At 49.0% G+C, this 24,562-nt stretch overlaps 1 protein-coding gene across 2 annotated transcripts in view; it reads left to right on the top strand.

Moving 5' to 3' along the window:
• TRPV3 (transient receptor potential cation channel subfamily V member 3) overlaps positions 1 to 19,434 on the top strand; it is a 31,520-nt gene extending 12,086 nt beyond the window's left edge. The window contains exons 6-17 of one of the 2 annotated variants that reach the window (XM_008695256.2): positions 1,740 to 1,880; positions 3,521 to 3,801; positions 5,894 to 6,070; positions 6,724 to 6,882; positions 7,522 to 7,623; positions 9,438 to 9,511; positions 11,472 to 11,637; positions 15,077 to 15,143; positions 16,397 to 16,671; positions 17,708 to 17,820; positions 18,972 to 19,051; positions 19,340 to 19,434. In XM_008695256.2, the coding sequence (XP_008693478.2) occupies positions 1,740 to 1,880; positions 3,521 to 3,801; positions 5,894 to 6,070; positions 6,724 to 6,882; positions 7,522 to 7,623; positions 9,438 to 9,511; positions 11,472 to 11,637; positions 15,077 to 15,143; positions 16,397 to 16,671; positions 17,708 to 17,820; positions 18,972 to 19,051; positions 19,340 to 19,434 (1,730 nt within the window). Of the gene's footprint in view, positions 1 to 1,739; positions 1,881 to 3,520; positions 3,802 to 5,893; positions 6,071 to 6,723; positions 6,883 to 7,521; positions 7,624 to 9,437; positions 9,512 to 11,471; positions 11,638 to 15,076; positions 15,144 to 16,396; positions 16,672 to 17,707; positions 17,821 to 18,971; positions 19,052 to 19,336 lie in introns of both variants that reach the window. The other variant, XM_008695255.2, reaches the window with a different exon arrangement.
• Positions 19,435 to 24,562: the final 5,128 nt, after the last annotated feature.

Below are 24,562 nucleotides of genomic sequence, written 5' to 3'. Positions count from 1 at the left end.
TTTTTTTTTTAACCGTATGTCTTAGATACCTCTCATCCCAGAATATGTAAGTCTGCTTACTTTTTATCTGCTTAAGTCTGAGTATGGCTATTCTGTGGCTGATTTCACTATTCCCCTGTTGATATATATGTGGATGTTTTCCAATTTTTCACTAGGACAATATCACAGTACACATTCTTGCCTATCACCCGTGCTCAGTGCACACGTGTTTTAGGAAAATACTTTGAATTGGATTTTCTGGGTTCAACGGCATGCACATTAAAATTTATAATGATAATTGTCAGATTTGCCTCCAAAAAGTACTAATTTATTCTCCCTGAAATACAGAATACTCATTCCCTCATTCCCTCACCTTTCACTAATACTGGAACATATCCTTTGTTTTGTTTTGCTTTGTTTTGTTTTTTGGTTTTTGGATTTTGCCAATCTAGTCAGTGGAAAGTAGAAAAGTGTTAACTTGTTAGATTCTAACTTTCATTTTCTCGGTTAACAGTGATTCCAAACGTGTTTCGCTTTCCTTATGGCCATGTGTATTTTCTTCTCTGTGAGGTGCTTGTTAATTTTTTCTGTTTTCTTTTAAGTTTTTTGTCTATCGATTTGTAAGGGGTCTTAATATACTAGGAACTAGGAAAAAATCTGTCTCTTTCTTTATGTCTCAAATATTTTCCCCAGCCTATCACTTGCTTTTTAACTTTCTTTACAATGTCTTTTGAAACACAGAAAGCTTTAATTTTTTTTTTTTTGTAAGCCAACATGTTGATTTTTTCTTTGTGGTTGTTTCTGCATTTTTGGGTTTTCCTTGAGAAGTTCTTCCATACCAAAAGGTTAATTATAAATGAATTTATATATTTTTGTTTGTTTGTTTCATGCCTACTTCTTTAATCCACCAGGACTTTATTTTTGTGTATGGCATGTGGGCAGCTCTTAGGAATATGCTGTTTCGGGTGGGACATTCTGAGACCCTCCCCCCCACCTTCCAGTCCCTTCCCTCTGGAGAGTCCACAGGCTCCACCAACTGGGTTAATGTTCCTCCAGCTGCTTTTCCCCTGTTCTGTTCTCAGTCATCATGGCACCATTCTCCCAGCTCCTAGGCGAGACATCCCTTCTCTCCCCCCTCCCCCCGCCCCCATTCTGAGGACTCTTTCTCCCAAGAGTCTTTGGCCTTCACCATCTCTTTCTCCATTGGAGTGGCGGTTCCTGCCAAGTCTGGGCTCGTTCTAATGCATCCTCCAGTTCTGCATCCGGAGTGATCAGAAAATACAGGTGTACAAAACCCAAAACTCTGGTCATGTCACCTGCCTGCTTCAATGCCTTCTGACTTCCTGGAGCACTTGGGAGAAAGTTGTAACCTCTTCCCCTGGCTTATCGAAGTCTTGAGCCAGCCCACCCAGCCTTGATAAACTTAAGGGGTCTGAGCTTAGGGGCCACTCTGGGAAGCCTCACCCTGTCCCCTTCCGGCTGTGTTAAGAGGCCCTGCTCTAAGGGCCACAGCCCTTGCACCTCCCGGTATCACAGCACTTAAATCTCTGAGGCTCTGAGCTTCGTGAGGAAAAGAATCAGACCTACGTGCTGGGTACCGCCGTACCCCCAGCGCCTGGCACCGGAGCGCGGAGCAGGCAGGCAGCTAGGATTTCGCTGTGGCTCCGTGGAGAGTACGGAGGCCAGAGAGGGGAAGAGGCCAGAGAGAGTATGGCCCCCGGGCCCAGCCGCTGAGCGCCCCCATCCCCACTCCGTTCCAGGGCAGACGGCACTGAACATCGCCATCGAGCGGCGGCAGGGAGACATCACCGCGCTGCTCATCGCTGCGGGCGCCGACGTCAACGCCCACGCCAGGGGGGTCTTCTTCAACCCCAAGTACCTGCACGAAGGCTTCTACTTCGGTGGGTGCTGCCCCCGCCCCCCAGTAGGCGCTGGCGGGCAGGCCTGGAGCCCCCGCTGCGGATTCCTGCCCGCTCGGCGCGCGGACAGGTGGACAGAGCCGGGACGGGAGGCCACAGGGGCAGAGCCTTCTGAACGGGGCCAAGTAGGCATCCACTTGAGCAGCCCTGGATAGGGAACAGAGACCCGGGAGAGGGAGCAAGGAAAAGCCCGACTTCAGAGGCGAGGACAGGTTCTGAGAAGGGAAACGATAGCGATAGCGGAGGAAGGTGCTCCCAACTCCGCCTCTGCCCCTGTGCCCAGGGCTCTCCAGGACTGCAAACACGGAGTCAGAAGTAAGAGAGGAAAACCCACTCACTGACAAGTTAGGGAGTTCAAAAGCAATTGGGGTTAGGATTCTCTGAGTGAAAAAAAGATTGTAATGTATAATTTAGATACAGTGAGAGTCACCCGTTTTAACGGACAGTTCCGTTCAGCCCCACAAATGCATACAGGAGAGTAACCACTACCATGAGGACAGGGTACGAATAGTTCCATCACACCAGAAACTTTCCCCACACAACTTTGTCAACCCCTTTTCCCACTCCAGCCCTTGGCTGACTACCACTGACCTGTTTTCTCTTCTGGGTGGTTTTTTAATCAGTAGGACTAGTGGGGTCAGAGCAGTCACGAGGACAGGGTCTTGTCCAGCCCATTGTCCAGCATCAGACCCTGCTGGTGCCAGTCTGTCAGGTAGGATGAAGAGAGGGAACAGGAGCGAGACTGGAAGGGAAACAGTAGGAGACCTCCCGTCCAGTCCTGGTTCCATCCCAGGCTTGCTGTGTGACCACATATGATTCACCTGCCTTCTCTTTTCTTAACATTTATTGATCACTTAGTATATACACCAGGTGCTGTTCTAGGTGTTTGAAATATATCAGTGAACAAAACAAAGATCCCTATCCTGATGGAACTTACATTCTAGACTGGAGGAAAACCATCAACAATAAACATAATAAATAAGAACACTATGTAATATGTTAGAAAATGGTAAGTGCTATGGAAAAAATGAAAAATAAGGCAGGGAAAGGGGGTCAGGAGTTCCAGGACAGGAAGGAGGTGGATTACAATTTTAAATAGTGCAGTTAGGGTGACACATTGAAAAGGTGATGTTTGAGCAAAGACTTGGAGGTCGTGCGGGATGCACAATGCAGATACTGAGGAAAAGCCCTACAAGCAGAGGGAACAGCCTGTGCAAAATCCCTGAGGTAGGAAAAATGCCTGGTATGTTCTAGGAAAAGGAAGAAGGCCACTGTGGCCAGAGAGGAGTGAGTGGGGGTAAGAGAGGAGATAACGTCTGAACATGCAGGGCCTTGGGGGCTGTTGCTGGAACCTGACCTTTTATTCTGGGTGAGGTGAGTCGTACGTGTTAATAGGGTCCGTCTGGTTGCTGTGCTGAGGATAGTGATGGAGGGCGTGGGTTGTAGTAGGGAGACCAGTGAGGAGGTTATGGCAGCGATCCAGCTTTAGTCTCTCTGCTCTCCCCTTACTAGGGGGCGGTTGGGGTCAGTCCTACTGAGGACTCGGGCTTCAGCCCTAGGGCTTGGGGAACACTGGGTAGGTCTATGAGAGAACTGAGCTCCAGTGCTCCCCACTGCCCCAGGCGAGACACCCCTGGCCCTGGCAGCATGTACCAACCAGCCCGAGATTGTGCAGCTGCTGATGGAGAATGAGCAGACAGACATCACCTCGCAGGACTCACGGGGAAACAACATCCTGCATGCGCTGGTGACAGTGGCCGAGGACTTCAAGACGCAGAATGACTTTGTGAAGCGCATGTATGACATGATCCTTCTGCGGAGCGGAACCTGGGAGCTGGAGACCATGCAAAACAATGATGGTCTTACGCCGCTGCAGCTGGCCGCCAAGATGGGCAAGGCCGAGGTGGGCTCCTGGAGGGCAAGAGGGAGGGCAGGGAGGCTCTCTGCCAGCTCTTGGGCTTTTCTGGGGACCCCACAGATTACACCTTGGCCTAGGAAAGGTCCACCTTAAGTCTGGAAGTATATCTGTGGCCTGAGGTGGGTTTGTTCTGAGTGACCACACAGAGATGCGGCATGTGGGGTCCCCCTACAGACTTCAGTCCCTAACACTCCATGCTTCTCTGCCCTGCTCTGAGCTCCCATCTGGGGTCGGAGTGGGGGAACTTTAAGGCCATGGTGACACAGTACCTCACATGCTTTGTGGCTGAGGATTCCCGTGTGGTGAGGCACCAAGCAGAGGCTGTGTCTGGCCCTCGGGGCCTTCAGCCTCTCATGAGGATAGGAGGCCCAGAATGGCTGCTCTGGGTTCAGAGCCAATGGGCTGCCTGAATCTGGAGAGACCACTGTCTGTCCTGTTGAAACTCTGAGCCGAGTCCCCAGCAGCGAGTATGGCTGCTTGCAGCCCTTTGTGCCCTGTGTGAAGTGGCTGAGGAACTCAAAGCTTAACCCTGGTGAAGATGTGGGTTGGGGTGGGCTCCCGTCTCTGTTGGTGCCTGGAGTCACAGTGGTCTGAGGTCAAGGTCAGGACGCAGGTGGGCCCGAGGGCAAGGCTCAGAGAAGCTTGCTCTTCAGCCTCTAAGTGTCCAAGCCCTGGGGTGGGGGCGGGGGGGAGGTGAGGCTTCTGGGAGGCTGTGGGAGGACTGGGTGGGTGCAGGGGCTGTTGAACAATCAGCCGTGCCAGCCTCAGGGCAGCCGACAGGGGAGGCCGGTGCCTTGAGGGCCTTGGGTCCAGTCCCTGTGGTCAGGGCTGGGGCCCACAAGGGACCTTTTCATTCTCTTGTGGGGAGATGAAGGGTTGGAGATTGGCTTTGACAGAGGAGGAATTGTGTGCCTTCCCACCCTCCCCACCATCTCCTACCCACCCCCGGGAACGCAGTTTGGGGGGGGCTTTGAGGAGAGTCAGATTAGGGCTGCAAGTGGAGCTTCCTGCTAGCCGCTGCGGCATGTGCTCTGCCTGCAGGGAGCGTGGCCCCATGACCCTTGGGTTTTCTAGAGGATAATGTGCTCCCCCATGGCCAGTCCTGGGGAGGTGACTCCCCCATTCCTGGCCCTTTCTCTTCTTCGTTCAGTGTTCTTTGGAAAACCTTCCTGGATGCTGCCCACGTTGGCCACTGTGCTGGGAGTGGAGGGTGCCGAGATGCTTAAGACACAGACCCTGTTCCTTGGGGCTCTTTGAGGCTGGGGCTCAGGATGGGGAGACCGGCCCTGTGTCTGGAAGCTCTCTGCCTGGACTGTGAAGATAAGGCTCCCATATGAGATAAGATGGAAACCCCCCTGGGTTGTGTGAGATCATGGTTCTGACACTGTTCTCGCCAACAGGACCCTCTTCCTGGTCCTTGGGTTTGTGCCCCACTAAGCTCTGGCTCCAGTTTTGGAAAGTGGCGAGCTGGAGAGCAGTGGCTCTCCACCTTGCCTGCACTTTGGAACTGCCCAAGGAGCTTTACAAAACGTAGATACCTGGGTCCTACCTCCAGAGATTTGGACTGAATTAGTCGGTGGTGTGGGATTGTCAAGTGCTCCTCAGTGACTCCACTGTGCAACAGAGTTTGAGGGTCACCTGGAGGGTGGGTTTCTCAGGCTTCTCTGCCAGGCTGGTGTCTTGTTTGGCCCCCAGTGAGCCTCGACCGAGATGATCTTGACCGAGGGTGGGATAGGGAAGCTAGAAAAACTTCTAGTTTCTTCTCCCATCCAGGTCCTACAGAAATTATTTCTCAAAAATGTCAGTTCCCAGATGCTTCACTCACTGGGGTCCCCAACGGGTACAAGGATTTACGAGCTGACTGTGCAGCTTTCCACATCCTGCAAAATGGCCTCCACACCTTTTGTCTCTTGTATTCTCAGTCCCTGAATTGGGCAGGGCAGTGAGGTTCACACCGATGCCGCAGATGAAGCCCGGCCCGGGGGTCACGGTGGCAGGAGCAGACGTGGGAGCAATCTATCCGGGTGGGAGCATCTTCCCAGCCCTGTTCTACGGCCGTTCCTCTTTCTGTCCCCAGATCTTGAAGTATATCCTCGGTCGGGAGATCAAGGAGAAGCCACTCCGGAGCCTGTCCAGGAAGTTCACTGACTGGGCATATGGGCCTGTGTCATCCTCGCTCTACGACCTCACCAACGTGGACACGACGACAGACAACTCAGTGCTGGAAATCATCGTCTACAACACCAACATTGACGTAGGTCTTTCAGGAGGGCTGGGGTAGGGCGGGAGAGGAGGGGCGGGGCCTCAGCCGCAGCGGGAAGACCCATGCCGCTGGCTGGACGTGTCTGTAGTCATCCGTTGCTTTGCCTCAGTGGGCAGAGTCAACACAGAGAGGAAGAGAGAGGATCAGCAGCGAGAGGTTTTCAGCTTTGGGGGGGAAGTGAGGCAGCAGACTGGATCTTCATCCTCCGCATGTTACCGAGAGTCATGCTTACCAGAGCCTGCCTTGCCTGGGGTTTCCCTGAGCCCTCCCGGCAGCGTGGTTGGCAGGGCAGTTTGGTTGATATAAGTTTTATGGATGAGGAGACTGAGGCCCTGGGAGTGTTGGGGTTTTCCTAAGGTTACACAGTGAAGGGGCCCAGCTGGGGCCAGTCACGGCCCTTCCCCCTTGCAGCCCTTGCTCCCCACTGAGCAGCAGGTCCTGCGGCTGGAAGGCCAGCTCCTGTGGGGTTTGGCGGCTGCCTGGGGGCCCTGGGAAGGAGCTAGCGGGAGCCATAAATGACCTTCCCAACATTTCAAGCCAAACCAGTCTATGGGACAGAATGGCCCCTTCTCAGGGGCGGTGCTGACTCAGAGCTCCCTCTGGAGCGAGGACCCTTCGGAAATGGTGGTGTGTTCTACCCGCAGAACCGGCATGAGATGCTGACCCTGGAGCCCCTGCACACGCTGCTGCATATGAAGTGGAAGAAGTTTGCCAAGTACATGTTCTTCTTGTCCTTCTGCTTTTATTTCTTCTACAACATCACCCTGACTCTAGTCTCCTATTACCGCCCCCGGGAAGAGGAGGTACGTGGGCACCGGAGGGAGGCAGGTGGGGTGGTCAGAGGTCCAGGAGCTTGGAGCAGTCCCATGAGCAGACGAGGAAACTGAGGCCTAGAAAGACCAACACACCTGCATGGTGTTCCCCAGTTGTCATCCTTCACGGCTTCTAGGGACTGGAATGTGTGTCTAGTGCTTAGCTATTGTGCGGAGATGTGGAGGGTTGGGAGACCCAGGCCCTGCCCAGGCTCCACCTAAATCTAGAGCTAATTGGGTGTTTCTGCTGTGAGGGCCATGGGAAATGGGGGGGTCCCCTCACTCTGGGCCTCAGCTTCCCATTCATTACACGGGGCACAGAGTTTCAGCTTTGAGTGTCCTCCAAGTGTCTGGATATGAATGGGTTCTGGAATGAACAAATGCCACGAGGCGTGAGGGGTTGTTAGCATGGATTGGACTGCACTCCTCACTATAGAGTTCTGGGTCCCACTGTGGGTGGGGACAAGGGCAGAGGGCTGCCATTTTCCCTCTCACATTGGGCTTCGTGCTGGCCTCTGGCTCAGCTAGAGGGTTTGGCATGTGCATGTGTGTCCTACCCCCAGAGTTGGCATTACCCCTGCCTTCTTCATTCCCCATCTTGCACCCATCCATTCCTTCCCTTCTTCCCAGGCCCTCCCACACCCCCTGGCCCTGACGCACAAGATGGGGTGGCTGCAACTGTTAGGAAGGATGTTCGTGCTCATCTGGGCTACGTGTATTTCTGTGAAAGAGGTGAGCGGTCCCGGAGCCCTTTGGACTTGCCTACAAGGCAGGCAGAATGACAGCAGGCCTGGCTTTGATCCACCCTTCTCTGCCTTACTATGGGGAGGGGGCTCTGGGGAGGCACTTTCTTTCTAAGCTTTAGATTTCTTAGTTACAAAATGAGAATAAATAAATCAGCAGACCTGTCTCGCCTGCCTTGTCTATCCAGTCCTCCGTCCCTCCGTCCATCTACCAGCCATTTATCTACCCTCCCAGCCACTCAGTGACCCATCTTCCTGTCCCTCCATCCACACATTCAATCACTTCTTTCATTGACCCAGCCAGTCATCTGAATTTCCAGCATTCTTCCTCGCTGTCCTTCTATCCTTCATCCATTTTCCGTCTTTCCATCTGTTTATCGATCAACCCCTTATTGACCTATCCATCCAACCAATGAATCAACAGGTACGTTCTGAACACTTTCTCTATGTGGAGCCCTGGGGGAGGTGAGAGGGAGGGAGTTTGTCCTCTTTAAACTCACAGTCTTGTAGGGGATTTCAGATAAGCAAAAACATCTGGACTCTAAAATAGACCACAACAAGGGCCCTATGTGGGGTTCAGAACAGCATTCAGAGGAAGAGAGATGACTTTTATCTGGGGACAGGAGAGGGAGGGAAGGCTTGAAAGCAGAGATGACATTTAGTCTATGAGGGTGGGATTTGGCATGAGGACATTGGAGAGGAGGTCATTACAAGGTGGGCATGGGGAACAACATAAAAAAAGGCTCAGAGGCAGGAGAGCTAAGGCATATCATTTTTTGTCTTTTTTTTAAATTGAAGTTTTAATTCCAGTAGAGTTAACATACAGTGTTATATCAGTTTTAGGTGTACAACATAGTGATTCAGCAGTTCTGTGCATGACTCAGTGCTCATCACGACAACTGTACTCTCAGTCCCCTTCACCTGCTCCCCCATCTCCCCACCTGCCTCCCCTGGTATCACCAGTTTGTTCTCCGTAGTTAAGAGTCTGTTTCTTGCTTTGTCTCTATTTTTTCCTTTTGCTCATTTGTTTTGTTTGTTAAATTCCGCACGTGAGTGAAATCATATGGTGTCTGTCTCTCTCTGGCTGATTTATTTCACTTTGCATAATACTCTCCAGCTCCACCCATGTCATTGAAAATGGCAAGATTTCATTCTTTTTTATGGCTGAGTAATATTCCATTGCATATCTATCGCATCTTCCTTATCCACTCATCTATCAGTGGACACTTGGGCTGTTTCCATAGTTTGGCTGCTGTAAATAACGCTGCAATAAACATGGGGGGGCATGTATCTCTTTGATTTATTGCGTTTTTTGTTGTTTGGGTTAATACCCAGTAGCACAACTACTGGGTCGCAGGGTAGTTCTGTTTTTAACTTTTTGAGGACCCTCCATACTGTTTTCCACAGTGGCTGCACCAGTCTGCATTCCCATCCACAGTGCAAGAGGGTTCCTTTTTCTCCACATCCTCACCAACACCTGTTGTTTCTTGTTTTTGGCTTGAGAAGCTAGGCTGTATTTGGGGAATGGCAGGGAGTTGTGTGACGGTGCTGCTTTGCTGGGTCTGGGTGAGGATGAGGGGAGAGTGAGAGATATGAGAAGATTTGGCGGGGCAGCCAATCCTACCCTGGGATTGCCTCTGCTCCCAGGCACGGGTCCCCTTCCGTATCCCTCACCTGGGCTCTGGCTTGGCCTTCACACCCTCCCCCTCACTGAGTCTGGGTCCTGAGGAAACACCACCTTCTTCAGATCCTCCAGTGAGAGGCATGGAGAGGGTGCAGCTTTTCTTTCTTTTTTGGCCTCAGGGCATCGCGATCTTCCTGCTGAGACCCTCAGATCTGCAGTCCATTCTCTCTGATGCCTGGTTTCACTTTGTCTTGTAAGTAGGTCTGTCCCATTTGGTCACTACTGCACAGGCAGGGCCGAAGTCCTGTATGGTGGCTGCTGTGTCCTCTGAAACACCCATCCTCCCATGTCATCATGTCCCAGTCATTCTGGGTGTAGTCTCATGGCCAGGGACCTCCTTTCTCCCTTCTATTAAGAGAAGCCCGTGGATGCCAATGGAGAGGACCAGAAGACCCTAGCACAGTGCCCACCAGCAGCTTGCAGGGATGACTGTCTCCAACCTGCCACAGAGCTCCGGGTGGCAGGTGTGGCAGAGAAGGCAGGAAGAGGCTCAGTAGTGCTGTTTACTTCTTTACGAAGGGGGGGGGTTACGGGCCAATTCCTCCTAGTTATGTAGGGTCTAGAGGTTGCTATCTTGGACTCTGGAAGATCAGGGCTGGAAAGCACTAGAGAAATCATCGAGTCTCCTCTGTAGGTGTGAAAACCGAAGCTCAGAGCAGGGAAATGAGTTACGCATCGTCACCAGAGCCTCAGTGGTGTCGAAGCTAGCCCGGCCTCCCAGTCCTCGTCACCCTGTGCTAAAGCAGGTTGGCTACCACGGGGCCCCAGCAGAAAGCCCAGCTCTGCAGCCTCTCTGAACGAGGTCATGTGCAGCTGACGTCAGAGGCTTACGTGATCCCTGTCTCTAAATGAACAAGGCTGGTTCAGCATCGCTGCCACGTGAAAGGAACAGGACTTGCCATGTGGAGTGAAGAATGTTGGGCTCTATAGCTCTGTAGATCTCACCAAAGTCCCTCTTCTGAGCATTTGGGAAGCTGGGTCTGACGGACCTTAAATCTTGGCCCAATGTTTCCAAATACCTAGGTGTTTTATTAAGTATTTACCTGCCTTCTAGAGGCATGAACGGAATCCTTCATCCCTGTGGGCAAGTAGGGTGCCCAAATACCGCAGTGGGTAGAAGGACCAGGGGCAGTGCGGCCCCATGATATAAGGCACATGGGAGTCTTCCCCCTTTGAGAAAATATGGTAATTCCAGAGAAGAATTCATTTATCCAGCCACTGGCTTTAGCGCAGACAAAAGGCACCAATGCGTTGTCCTGCTTTTCTGCTTCTTATGTGTTCTGTTAATGATGAGGAAGGGACGATATGCTTCCTCACTTCAGTCCAAAATGCATCGAGCACCCAACCATTTGCTTTTCACTGCACAAGAAAAACAAGGTTTCCTGTGCCCTAACTTTAACTAGTTAGATATTTTATGATCATGGAGACGGCCTGATGTTATAAGCGGTAGAGCCTTTTATCTAGATGTCTGCATAACTGATGGTGTAGCACTGTTTAGGAGTAGATTTTGGTCCTGTGTGTTTGCTATATATTGTACTTTAAAATTTTTAATGGTGGTAAAATATATATAACATATGAGTTGCCATCTTAACCGTTTTAAGCGTACAGTTCGATAGTGTTAAGTACATTCACGTTGTTACACAACCACTCTGTTTAGCATATCTGTCATTTAGCATACGTTATAATTTTTAAAAAGATTTTAAAAAGTAGGTTGTGGGGGACTTTTGTTATGATTGGCTTTTAAGTATAGACGTTGTTAGCTTTTGTCATTTTTGTTAAAAACGCAATCATCCGCTCATCCACCTTAGTCCCCTCAGTGGTTCCCTGATCTATGTGGGGATCGGAAATCACATGGGTCAGTTAGGAAGTATGGGCTTCTGAACCAGAATCTCCTTGAGTCCTAGGGATCTGTACTTTTAAAGAGTCCCCGCCAGCTGCAGCCAGCCCGCTGTCGGCTGGGACTCGCCTCCGCTGATGCCGTCTGCACGGCTGGGTGTTAGACGTATCGAGAGGGTGTGGGCCAGCCTCACCTGACCCTTCAGCGTTACCCATCAGGGGCCGGTTCGGGGGTTTCAGGGAGGTGGGGTTTGGGTGTCTGCCCTGATGCTGAGGAGAGGTGAGTAAGGCCCTTGTCTCCTGTGTCTCCTGAACAGTTTTGTCCAAGCTGTGCTTGTGATACTGTCTGTCTTCTTGTACTTGTTTGCCTACAAAGAGTACCTCGCCTGCCTCGTGCTGGCCATGGCCCTGGGCTGGGCCAACATGCTCTACTACACGCGGGGCTTCCAGTCCATGGGCATGTACAGCGTCATGATCCAGAAGGTGCGTTGCAGGCTGGTGAGCACCACAGGTGTGTGGGCTCAGCAGTGGGGGAGCCTTCAGAGAACGTCCATGTTTCAGATGGGGAAACAGGTCTGCAGAGCGAAAGAGCCTTGTCCCTTGGGCCAGCCTCTGCCCTTTCTCCCACACACCACCGTCTCCCTCTGCTTTTGGCCAGGCTTTAAGTGTCCAGACCTTAAAACACCTGAGCTTGTTGGGCATTGGGAAGGACCCATCTCGCCCCCAGGCTGTGGTAGGCTGGTAAATACTTAGCAACCAGCTCTCTGGGGAAAAGTGCACACACACACACACACACACACACACACACACACACACACACAGAGACACACAGATGTTATGATTATGAAACATTTTACCCTAGAAAGGACGAGCAGTACATAAGTTATAAATGCTCTTTATTGTAAATTCCCAATAGCTAGTTGGATCTGGCAGAATGATTGGTTGATTTTTCGTGAACTCCTATATCTGTTGCCAATCTGTGGTTGCAAGTGACAGTGTTGTTGCCACCTCAATATCACATCAGTACCGGTTGATGTTTTCTCTAAAGAGTAAGATGAAAGTGAAACAGTGCAGCCTTGTGTGAGAACTTCCCTCGTTTGTCAAGGATGCGAGCCCCTCATTTGCTGACTTGGATAATAGTTTTCAAATATTGGATGACTATTGCATTAATGTTACTGTGTTATTCACAACACAGCAGCTACAGATAAGACATATCTTAAAGTTTAATCTGCCTTAACTTTGTCTCCATCACTGTCTTTTTTTTTTCCCCTTTTATTTTTTTTTTATTTTTATTTTTTTAATGATTTTTTATTATATTATGTTAGTCACCATACAGTACATCCCCGGTTTCCGATGTAAGGCTCGATGATTCATTAGTTGTGTATAACACCCAGTGCACCATGCAATACGTGCCCTCCTTACTACCCATCACCGGTCTATCCCATTCCTCCACCCCCCTCCCCTCTGAAGTCCTCAGTTTGTTTCTCATAGTCCATAGTCTCTCATGTTTCATTCCCCCTTCTGATTACACCCCCTTTCTTTATCCCTTTCTTCCCCTACTGATCATCCTAGTTCTTATGTTCCATAGATGAGAGAAATCATATGATAGTTGTCTTTCTCTGCTTGACTTATTTCACTTAGCATTATCTCCTCCAGTGCTGTCCATGTTGTAGCAAATGTTGAGAACTCGTTCTTTCTGATAGCTGAGTAATATTCCATTGTATATATGGACCACAACTTCTTAATCCAGTCATCTGTTGAAGGGCATCTCGGCTCCTTCCACGATTTAGCTATTGTGGACATTGCTGCTATGAACATTGGGGTGCATATGGCCCTTCTCTTCACTACGTCTGTATCTTTGGGGTAAATACCCAGTAGTGCAATGGCTGGATCATAGGGTAGCTCAATTTTTAACTTTTTAAGGGACCTCCACACTGTTTACCAGAGTGGCTGTACCAACTTGCATTCCCACCAACAATGTAGGAGGGATCCCCTTTCTCCACATCCTCTCCAACAATTGTTGTTTCTTGCCTTGTCTATTTTTGCCATTCTAACTGGCGTAAGGTGGTATCTCAGTGTGGTTTTGATTTGAATTTCCTTGATGGCTAATGATTTTGAACATTTTTTCATGTGTCTGTTAGCCATTTGTATGTCTTCATTGGAAAAGTGTCTGTTCATATCTTCTGCCCATTTTTTGATTTGTTTATTTGTTTCTCGTGTATTGAGTTTGAGAAGTTCTTTGTAGATCTTGGATACCAGTCCTTTATCTGTAGTGTCATTTGCAAATATCTTCTCCCATTCCGTGGGCTGCCTCTTAGTTTTTCTGACTGTTTCCTTGGCTGTGCAGAAACTTTTAATCTTGATGAAGTCCCATAAATTCATTTTATCTTTTGTTTCTCTTGCCTTTGGGGATGTGTCATGAAAAAGGTTGCTTTGGCCGATGTCGTAGAGGTTGCTGCCTATGTTCTCCTCTAGAATTTTGATGGATTCCTGCCTCACATCGAGGTCTTTCATCCATTTGGAGTTTATTTTTGTGTATGGTGTGAGATAGTGGTCAAGTTTCATTCTTTTGCATGTAGCTGTCCAATTTTCCCAGCACCATTTATTGAAGAGACTGTCTTTTTTCCTCCGGATGTTTTTTCCCTGCTTTATCAAATATTAGTTGCCCAAAGAGCCGAGGGTCCATTTCTGGGTTCTCTATTCTGTTCCATTGGTCTATGTGTCTGTTTTTGTGCCAGTACCATGCTGTCTTTGTGATCACAGCTTTGTAGTACAGCTCGAAATCCGGCATTGTGATGCCCCCAGCTTTGTTTTTCCTTTTCAACAGTTCCTTGGAGATTCGGGGCCTTTTCTGGTTCCATACAAATTTAAGGACTGTTTGTTCCAGTTCTTTGAAAAATGTCCTTGGTATTTTGATCGGGATAGCATTGAAAGTGTAGATTGCTCTGGGTAGCATGGACATTTTAACTATGTTAATTCTTCCGATCCATGAGCATGGAATATCTTTCCATCTTTTTATGTCTTCCTCAATGTCTTTCAAGAGTGATTTATAGTTTCTAGAATATAGGTCCTTTACGTCTCTGGTTAAGTTAATTCCAAGGTAACGTATGGTTTTTGGTGCTATTGTAAATGGGATGGATTCCCTAATTTCTCTTTCTTCGGTCTCGTTATTCGTGTATAGAAATGCAACTGATTTCTGTGTCTCCATCACTGTCTTAAATCTAGACCTAGACAATCAGCAAAGTAATGAGTCTGTGATTTGTCCCATTTACCGATTTCCGTGGTGTAAACCCTCCCACGACTGACCTCCAGCTGCCAGGAAGACGTAGGTGAGCCCAGAGTCAGGAGGAGGTGCACAGTGACCCATGATACAGTAGGTACACCATGGCTGCCGGAGACGTAAATGACCTTAATTGCATACATCATCGTAAAATGAGTGATGAGTTTTGAATATTCATTATCTTTGTTTTTAATATAATTTACTTAATTATAAGTTTATGTGATTTAATTTTTAATAATGGCTCTGTTTAACAGCCAGCTTACAAAATTCATGAAAACGTAACCGTCAGCTCTTACGAGCTGGCGTCAGCTGACTCCAGCACACACTGCCCCTGGGAAGTGTGAGGATTTCAGACATGAGACACTATGAAGAAAGGTGCTCACACACAGGGTGAATCATCAGGGACAGAGACGGACTGTGTTCCAGGAGGGAGGAGGAAGAAGAGCAGGAACGGAAGGGAAGCCTTCTTGGAGGAGATGGGGCCCAGAGCTGAGCTTCGGAGCATCAGAAGGATTTGCTAGGGGAAGGGAGAACGGTCTGAGGGAAGGCATGGGTGGGGCCTGGGTGAGGGTGGGAAGCAGTAAGGGGTCTAGTGAATATGTGCGCAAACCTTACCCTTGAATCATGTCTCTCCCTTCATAGGTCATTTTGCATGACGTTCTGAAGTTCTTGTTTGTGTACATCGTGTTCTTACTTGGATTCGGAGTAGGTAATTGATGTATAAATAAGAGGAACTCCCACATTTGTAAAGCACCTTATGCAGATGTCAAAGTGACAAAGCCCACAGCAGCCTCAGCAAGTTATGTCACCTATCGGGGAGGACTTGCCATGCTTAGCGTTTTCCAAGCGTTCTTTTTACTTCTCTCAACATCTCGACCAAGGGGGAGTCATCATCCCTGATCGTACCAGACCTGTCACTCTTGTCCATCCACACTGTGGGGCTGCCTCCCACATTCACATCCAGCATCTTACGTGGCCCTCACAACCTGAGAGAGGCTTGGCAGGTGGTTTTGGCCCCATTTTACAGATAGGGAAACTAAAGTTTGCAGAAATGTGACTGATGGTCTTTGAAAAACAGGAGTGAATTAATGCATCAAGGTAAGCTCCTTTGGCTCCCCACATCATGTTACTTGCAGTTTGCTTCAGATATATCTGTGAGAGCCTCTGCTCTCCTGGGGACTGGGGATGGGGAGTCCCCTCTTAAAGTCTCTTCATTTGTACAAGCTGATTTTATTTCTAGCCTCTGCATAGAGAGGTATCGTTGTATTTTCCCATGCCAGTTCTCCTCCATCCCCCTATGCCACCCCCCACTCATAATCATTAGCATTTGAAATTAAGCAGCCATTCCTATCTTCTGGTATCTTTGTTGGGCCACACTGTGCTTGTTTGTTCCTTCGCTTGCCTGTTTACTCATCCATCCATTTACTCACTCTTTAATTTGACCATTCATCCATCCACCCATCTATCCATTTAGCAATGAGCCACTGCTATGGTGTGTTGGAAAGAGGAGAAGAAAGAGGCCAGGTCTTGGTCAGGGGATCTCCCTACAGAGCATAAGGAAGAGACTCAGGACCTTATGGTCTTGGAGGAGATGACCCAGGCTACAGGAAGTTGGGAGCCAAAAGCCTGGTTGGGGAGCCAGGGACACACATAGGTTATAGTTAGCAACTCTGCAAGGCTGTGAGTGATCAAGGGCTGAATGGCAGAGGAGAGGAGGGGGAGAAGAGTGTGAACTTTGTTAGGCAGGAAGAGCTTTTTGCAGGAGGTCAAGGCAGAGAACCAGCCTGATGAAGCTTCCAGGAACTGAGGCTGGAGGCGAAATCTAAATGACCAGAGAGGATGAGGCAGCAGGCCTGCAGTGTGTGTGGTGGGGGCATGTGTGTACCTGCAGGTGTGCATGAGCCTGTTGGGTAATTAACCAGGCAGAGCACCAGAGGAGAACACCCTATTCTGTCCTCCCAGCCCTGGCCTCGTTGATCGAGAAGTGTCCCAGTGACAACAAGGACTGCAGCTCCTATGGCAGCTTCAGTGATGCGGTGCTGGAACTCTTCAAGCTCACCATTGGCCTGGGAGACCTGAACATACAGCAGAACTCCAAGTACCCCATCCTCTTTCTGTTCCTGCTTATCACCTACGTCATCCTCACCTTCGTCCTCCTCCTCAACATGCTCATCGCCCTGATGGGAGAAACCGTGGAGAATGTCTCCAAGGAGAGTGAGCGCATCTGGCGTCTACAGGTGCGCCTGGCAGGGACCCTGGTATGGGGGTCTTCATGGGGACTCAGTTCAGCACATTGTATTGAAACCAGTATGCACCAGCGGACCTGGGTTGGGGCCTGGGAATCTGCACCAGCTCCTTGTGGTTGGCCAGGTTTGGGGAAGTCTTAGTCGAGGTTCCTTCAGCATAGGGTCTAGGCAATGTGACTGGACAGCAGTGCAGGTGAGACAAATTCAGGCTTATGGGCATGATCTGCTCAGAGTCTAGTGTGATGCTGAAATATGACCTTCAATTGCATTAAGAGGAATATAGGGCATAGAACAATGGAGGTGACAATTCTGCACTCCTCGATCCTGGCTGAAACATTCCTTACATGCTGGGGGCCTTACACACAGAGGGCACTAACCCACAGGATTGTCCAGAGCTGGCTACCAGGCTTGGGAGAGGACTGGAGGCTGTGCCTCACAAGAAATGGTATTGGGAGTAGGGTTGAAGAAGGTGAGAATTTCTTCACATGACTGTGGAGCTTCTTGTGAAGGGACAGCTTCCTTCTGTGGCCCCAGAAGGCAGAACTGAGGTGTATGGGCAATGACAGAGAGAAAACCTTTGATTTGACACAAGGAAGTTTCTCATTATTAGGGCCTTCTTAATTGGATTGTTGATTACATTCAGGAGAGATTTGACAAATTATTGACAGTTAAACTGCTGAGGGGATTCCAAGCCTGGCATGCTGGTGGGATTACATCACCGTGGGATCCCAGGATCCTAACATGTTCAGTTAGGAAGCTCCCGGACTCCCAGAAACAGTATTTATGTTGTTTAAACAATTTGAACACCTTTCCCGAACTTACCCGTTTTTCATTTTTGAGTTCTGTGGATTAGTTGAACCCTCTGGATCTGTGCATTAAGCACCCAGCGCAGGTGGGGCTGGCCGGTGGTGTACGTGCACGTACTAGTGTGCGTGTGTGTATGCGTGTGGGGTGCCTGCACACTTAGCAGAGCTGTGTTCCTGGGTCTGCTCCTCACTGATGTGCTTAGGCTCATTTATTTCCCCAGAGAGCCAGGACGATTTTGGAGTTTGAGAAGATGTTACCAGAATGGCTGAGGAGCAGATTCCGGATGGGAGAGCTGTGTAAAGTAGCAGAGGAAGATTTCCGGCTGTGTTTGCGGTAACAGAGGGATAGGGGTCCCTTGGTGGCGGTCTTTGGGGGGGCGAAGGAGAGATGAGTCAATGAATGTCAGAGACACGGTGCTGCCCTTTGCTTCTGAAAGCACAGCTACAGTTGGTTCCGGCCTCCGCAGAACATGGAATTGCTCATACGGGGTCACTGGCCCTGGGACGAGGCTTCTCCAGCTTCCGAAGGAAGAGGGAAGGAGACTGCCGGCAGTAGGCCCCCTCTCCGCCCCGCGCAGCCACCCCCGTGGCCTCTCCCTGTCCGCTGTCCGCTTTAGGAAAGATCTGCCAACCGGGCAGTCTTTGTCCTTCTCTCTAGTCTGTGTGGGTTCGTGTGACACCAGGGGACCTGAGGCATGTTTGTCACAGGCAAATGGAGAGTGAGACAGCTACTTTGGACAGATATCAAGCTTTTTGGTTTTTAAAAAGTACTTACACATGCCATGACCAACTTTCCTGAGGACGAGTCTACTTCATCCTCCCCCGTCTGACTTTCTGACCTTACAGACCACCCTCTGTGTATAATCTCACTGTGCCCAACTTCTCTGACTGAACCTCCCACGCCGTGGAAACTACTATTTCCAGCTCTAAAACCCTTAACCTAACAAATATCTCTAATGTTCACACCCTCATTCTCGAGATGTTCCCTGGATGTGAACTTCAGCCAAACCATTGCCTCCAGTCGCAGTCTAGCACCTTAGACTGCCCGCTCTTACTGGGGTCTGAAACCTGACTGCCTTCTCCTAGCGCAACCTTAACCCTAGCTGAACCCCAAACTTCTAAACTTCTACAAGTTCAATCCTCACGCTGTCACGTCTTCTCAACCTGGGCCCTTCTCCCCTCCTTCCCCATGGACCGCCTCTCACCAGTAAGCACACCTGTGCTGTCTGAAGATGTCCCCTTGACACCTCTCTGAGTTTCTGGGCCCCACACACTAGGAGGGGACTAATACCTTGAGGTCCTGAAGATGGGGACTTGGACGGGTTTTAACCCCAAAACTGCTGACATGACCCTGTGAGGCAGGAGTCCCAGATCCCTGGTATGGACAGAAGGGGAGCTGTCTAGAGCACTCCGAATGCCATGCTACATGTTTGCATTTAATGAGGAGCAGTTGAGAAGTAGTGCGAATGATTACCACACTTGCAGGATCAATGAGGTGAAGTGGACTGAATGGAAAACGCATGTCTCCTTCCTCAACGAAGACCCGGGACCCGTGAGACGGACAGGTACTGTTACTGTCAGGAAGTGTGATGACCGTGCCTGTCTGACCACGTGACCTTGGGCAGACCGAGCCTGAGGGCTCTGATTTTCCCCATCTGCAAAATGGGAGGTTGAATTAAATGGGTTCTCAGGTCCCTTTCAGCTGTGACATTTTATATAACCCTAGTTGGAATAACTTTTAAAAATCAGATGGTGAAAAAAGAATTAGGTGGTGGTGTAGACATGGAATCCCACATTACAGAGCACCACCTTTCTAAAATAATGGTTTTGGTGGGTTTTTTTTTTAAAAGCAGATGTCAACAAAATCCAAGATTCTTCCAGAAGCAACAGCAAAACCACCCTCAATGCATTTGATGAAATAGATGAGTTTCCGGAAACTTCGGTGTAGAAGCAGAACCCAGAGCTGGTGTGAGCATGGGCCGTCTGATGCTGCAGGCTGGGTCCTGGACTCTGTGCTGAGGGCTTGCGGAGGGATGCAGCCTCACCCTGCATGCCCAGAAGCGGAAAGCAGCCTCATGCTGAGTGCCGGCTGACAGGCAGCTGCCAGTCTGCTTGAGTGGGAAGCACCCTGGATTTTTTGTTTTACTCAGCAAAGGGTTTGTGTAAACCCATGGCCAGCAGTCCTGAGCTTGCGAGTCCCTGAAGTCCAAGGTGAAGCCCCTGGGCTCACCAACTGCAGGGCAGCTTGGCTGGGAGACAGGGGTGGCAGGGAAGGGGTAGAGGCCTGAGGAGCAGAACTTCCTTCCTTCCAACATCTCCTCAACAGTCCCCAGCCCCAGCCCACGCATTTTGACTGTCTTCCTTACTGTGACTGGGTCTCCTGAATTTAAGGGATTCTTGATCCCATCCCAGAACAAACAGGGGAGTGAACTAAATCGGACGTCCTGGGGGCAGAGGGGACTGAGCTATGGAAATGCCCTTCCGGACCCTTCAGGGAACAGGAAACTACCCCTGGAATGAGTGCCTTGGTACCCCAAGGCTTGAGCTGTCTCAAACTGAGAGACGTTTTGAGAAGAGTAATTAACACGGGGTTTTTATTTTCAATAGAGAAAAGACATTTCAGTTTTGAATGAAAGTTACTTCAGATGAAGTATGTAATTTTAAAAGCTGAGAAACAGATTTGGGGATTTGGGCCTGGGTATAAGTATTATATACTTGGCCTCAGGGTGGCCAGAGCAGGGACAAAAAGCTTTTCTTTACACACACAAAAGTCCACATGAGACGTGCCAGGCAGGGCCTGTGCGGGCTGCTGTGACCTGGGTGGAAGAGACTGGCTCTTGTCCTTGTCCTGGCCCTGCCGTCACGCATGCCTCCCAGCTGGGAGCGGGGCTTCATCTGACACAGAAATAGCAGCTGCTCTGTTTACACGGTCTTAAATCTCAGAGGTTACTATTATACATCAGTACTTTTCATTGGAGGAATTTAATGAAATAGCCGGAATGCTCTGGTATTAAATATTTTTGTTAACTGTGAATTTTGAGGCCGAGGAGAAGGAGTGTGAGAAAGGAGTGTTTGCCAAGACATAAGGCTTCTTTTTAGAGCCTCATCCTCTGGTTTTTCTCCCCCCGAAATTCCGCACAGTCAGTCTGGGGCAGCAGTCAAGTGCGGAGGGGAGACTTCTTCCGGGTCACTGGAACCTAAACCACCAGAAAATCCACTCTGCCTTAGGTATCTGGTTCATGTGGGAATTTTTGGAGGCAGAATTATAAAGATATTAACCATGAGTTTTAACTTTAAAGGGCATAAAAATAAATTTGGCCTTTGGACAACTTGGCAGTGGGCTAGTGAATCTGAGCTGAGGCAAACTGAGGAGTGTGGGCCAACCAGTGCCCTCCGGCCCGTTTCTCCACTCTAGGCTGCTCTGTGTGCCAACTTCCCTGAGTGAGTGGACACTTGGCCTTTGTGCCCCTGACGGGCTGGGCCTGGGAGAGGTGGGGCGGGTCAAGGACGAGCCTGAGACCTGCCCAGTTGGCGGCAGCCCCTGTACTCCCAGCTGAAGTCGACCGGGCTCTATGCTGTGGTGCTTAGGTCAAGCTGCGGTGTGAGCAGGGGTAGCAGGGACGGGGCATGTTCTCTGGAGAGGGGAGACCGGGGGAGGAGGGTTGTCATAGAGGCAGGAGAAGCACCTGTGTTCCAGACGGGCAGAAATAGTGCCAAAGGAAATTTTGAGGACAAGGATTTTGGTTCCGTTCCGTCTAGCGACTGCTCCAGATAATAAGGGTGTTTACACAGAACTTAGGAGGGTTGTTGTTAACGATCCCGGTCAGATGGACAATGGGGTCCTTTTAGCCTGGAGATCAGCATCCTGTATCTGGCGTTCCCTACTTGGATACATCCAGAGCACATGTCCTGGTCTGAAGGGCAGCCGTTTGGATCCATGGTGCCATGACCTGGGAATTCCAGAATTGTTTTGATTCGGATATGAATGGATAAAGTCGCACAGCTCTCCCTTTCCCACTTGAACAAAAGCTGGGGGTGAGGCAAATGGAAATCAGTAATGGGATCTCGGTCTTCTCACACATCTGGAGAGTTGTTCTCTGTAGATCTGGATGGAATTTGTTGGCAGGGGCATGTTCTGTACCGTATTCGTCCCTGAAAGGCTTTCAGCCTACATCATCTGAGCCTCGGTAGGTTTACCAAGGCGAAAGGAAGCAATGAGCCAACGACCATTTGTTTGAAAGGATCAGAGCCCTTATTTTATACTTGGAAACTAAAGCCCAGAAAGGAAAGTGGATTTGCTTAAAGCCATGCAGCCATGCAGAAAGTCACATCAGAACTGTTGAAGCTGCAGTGTTCTGACTCCTGGGCCACAGGTTTCCCAGCACCATTTGTTTTCCTAGCACAGTTATTGAGTAGATGTGAGCCCACCTTTGTGGTTGCCACATGTTACGTCAGGGGGCTGAGGCTTTCTGCTCAGGTGATTCATGCTGGCAGTCTGCATTGTCCCAACGATCCCTACGACGGGTTTGAAACTCGAATGTGCACATAGATGTGCATGGACCACACACATGCACACATACATACACCACGCCACACTGAATCCAGGGGCATATCAGGACATCTTAAAGCTTCATAGTTTACATTTCAGTAATTTAAGGGGTAGGCCTTTTCCAGGGATGGAATCTCCTGTGCTAAGATAATGGTTTTGGCTGGGAATTTTCCTTTGGCTCAACTGCCTCAGGAGGAATCTATTGTTCTAGACATTTTGTGATGTATGTATCTGGAATAAAAGTGGTGCTTACCTTCCTCTCTGGGATGTGGCAGAAGGTGTACGAGATAGTACTGTGAAGTAATTAAGCTCTTAGAAGGCTCCTGCCTGAGAGAGCCCAGTATTATTGAAGTTCCTTTCCCTCTTCAAGGCCTGGTTGAACTGTGTCCTTTTGCTCTGGGCGGGGCCCAGGTCGATGGGCCGTTACCCGGCCTACAAGCCATACTTGAGTTTTTACATGAGATTTACATGTTTATACTGTGATCTTGGTTCCAAACATAGAATTGTCACCTTGTTCTCATTGAATATGCCTGATCCTTGTCAATTTTAACTCACATACTTGTTCTTAGTGTTGTGTGTGTATGAAACTCTGTGTTTAAGAAGTCATAAATAGAGTGAGAACATGTTAATGCCGTTGAAAACATGCTTTTATGATTTCTAATAAATATTTATTTTGCCTTATGATCATGGTTTATCCTTGTCTTAGGTATGCCAGTACGAAGACCAACTAGGAGTCCTAGAGTGGTGCTCACTCTAGGCTGAAGGACAGCCCACTTTTTGGACCTGAAACATTATTGTTGGTCCTGGCTCAGGGACAGAGTCAGCACACTGAGACAGGTCACCTTTGCATAGTGTTTACATCTCACAGTGCGTTGGTGTCCAGTACCCTGTTTGAACCACTCGACAACTCTGGAACCAGCTGGAGTAAAGGGAGACTAAGGGAGCTGAAAAGACATGCCCAAGGAGTCACAGCCGCAGATGTCAGCGGCTTAGGCCCCATGACCCCAAGGCAGTGCTCTATCCATCATGTCCTGCTGGCTATCAACTTATTCTGTGTGGCTATAAAACCATGGTTCCACATAGAAACCAGAAAGTATAAATCCCCTCTCTTCACCTCACAGGACCTTTTTGAGGAGGCAATGATATTACTATCATTATTGGCCAACTCATATGTATATTCATTTGTAAAATTTTCTTGCGTTATTTCATAAGGATGGCAGTTTTTATTTTTATTTTATTTTTATTTTTTTTTAATGATTTTTTATTATATTATGTTAGTCACCATACAGTACATCCCCGGTTTCCGATGTAAGGCTCGATGATTCATTAGTTGTGTATAACACCCAGTGCACCATGCAATACGTGCCCTCCTTACTATCCATCAGCGGTCTATCCCATTCCCCCACCCCCCTCCCCTCTGAGGCCCTCAGTTTGTTTCTCATAGTCCATAGTCTCTCATGTTTCATTCCCCCTTCTGATTACCCCCCCTTCTTTATCCCTTTCTTCCCCTACCGATCATCCTAGTTCTTATGTTCCATAGATGAGAGAAATCATATGATAGTTGTCTTTCTCTGCTTGACTTATTTCACTTAGCATTATCTCCTCCAGTGAGGATGGCAGTTTTTAACTTCAATGCCAAGACACTTGTGTGTCTTGATGGGTTGTAGAACTCGCAATTTAATAATAAGTGCTCTGCTGCTTTTGGTGAATTATTTACTTAATCCAAATAACTCTTAGAGTAACATCCTTCATTGGGATGTGTTTTCCAGTGCGGCAAAGAAATGGGAATTGTCCATAATCTACATCCTAGCTCAAATAAGCTTTAGCCTATAATCTAGGAATATGCTATCCACGGGAACATTCTGGGTGGACTGATAGAAAAAGGTGGAAACCCCTCTCACAGGATATATTCTGGGAGTGGGATGCCTAGGTCAATAGATACGAACAGTTTTACAGCTCTCAATATTGCAAAAAGTTACCTTCCAAAAGGTATTTTACAACTTAAGCCTTTAAGATTGTGTGTTTCCTATTTTTAAAGCTTTTCCAATCACGCTGGTTATCTTAATAACACAGTTTTATGGGTCTGATGAGTATCACATCCCCATTTAATAAGTAGAGAAACTGAGACTTGGAGAGACATGGAACGACACATAAAGGTCACCGTGTTTTTTCCTGGGCCAAGGATCCAGGTAGTTAGTGCTAGTCAGTGGAGTCAATGAGCTTCTATAAGACAGCGGTCTAGCCTAGCCTGAATCACATTTAAGAATACGTCTCATCCATGTAAAGGGAGTATGGGGATGGGATAGGGCTTCAAGAAGAGGGGATGATGTGGGCAAAGACCTCAAGGTACTAGGGAGCTTGATGCAGTTGAGGATGGAGGAATCTGTGTGGCCAAATTGCTGGGAGCAAAGGGAAAAATGACATGAAATAGGGCTGGAGAGGGAGGCAGAGGTGAGAGCACATAGGACTTGTTCAGCTGTGGTGAGGCTTTGAGATTTCTTATCAAGGTTAGAGGAAGCTACTAAAA

The sequence above is a fragment of the Ursus maritimus genome, unplaced genomic scaffold (assembly GCF_017311325.1).
Source record: "Ursus maritimus isolate PB19 unplaced genomic scaffold, ASM1731132v1 scaffold_24, whole genome shotgun sequence".
NCBI lineage: Eukaryota > Metazoa > Chordata > Mammalia > Carnivora > Ursidae > Ursus > Ursus maritimus.
The sequence above is the reverse complement of the archived record's forward strand: the minus strand, read 5'-3'. Positions and strand labels throughout refer to the sequence as shown.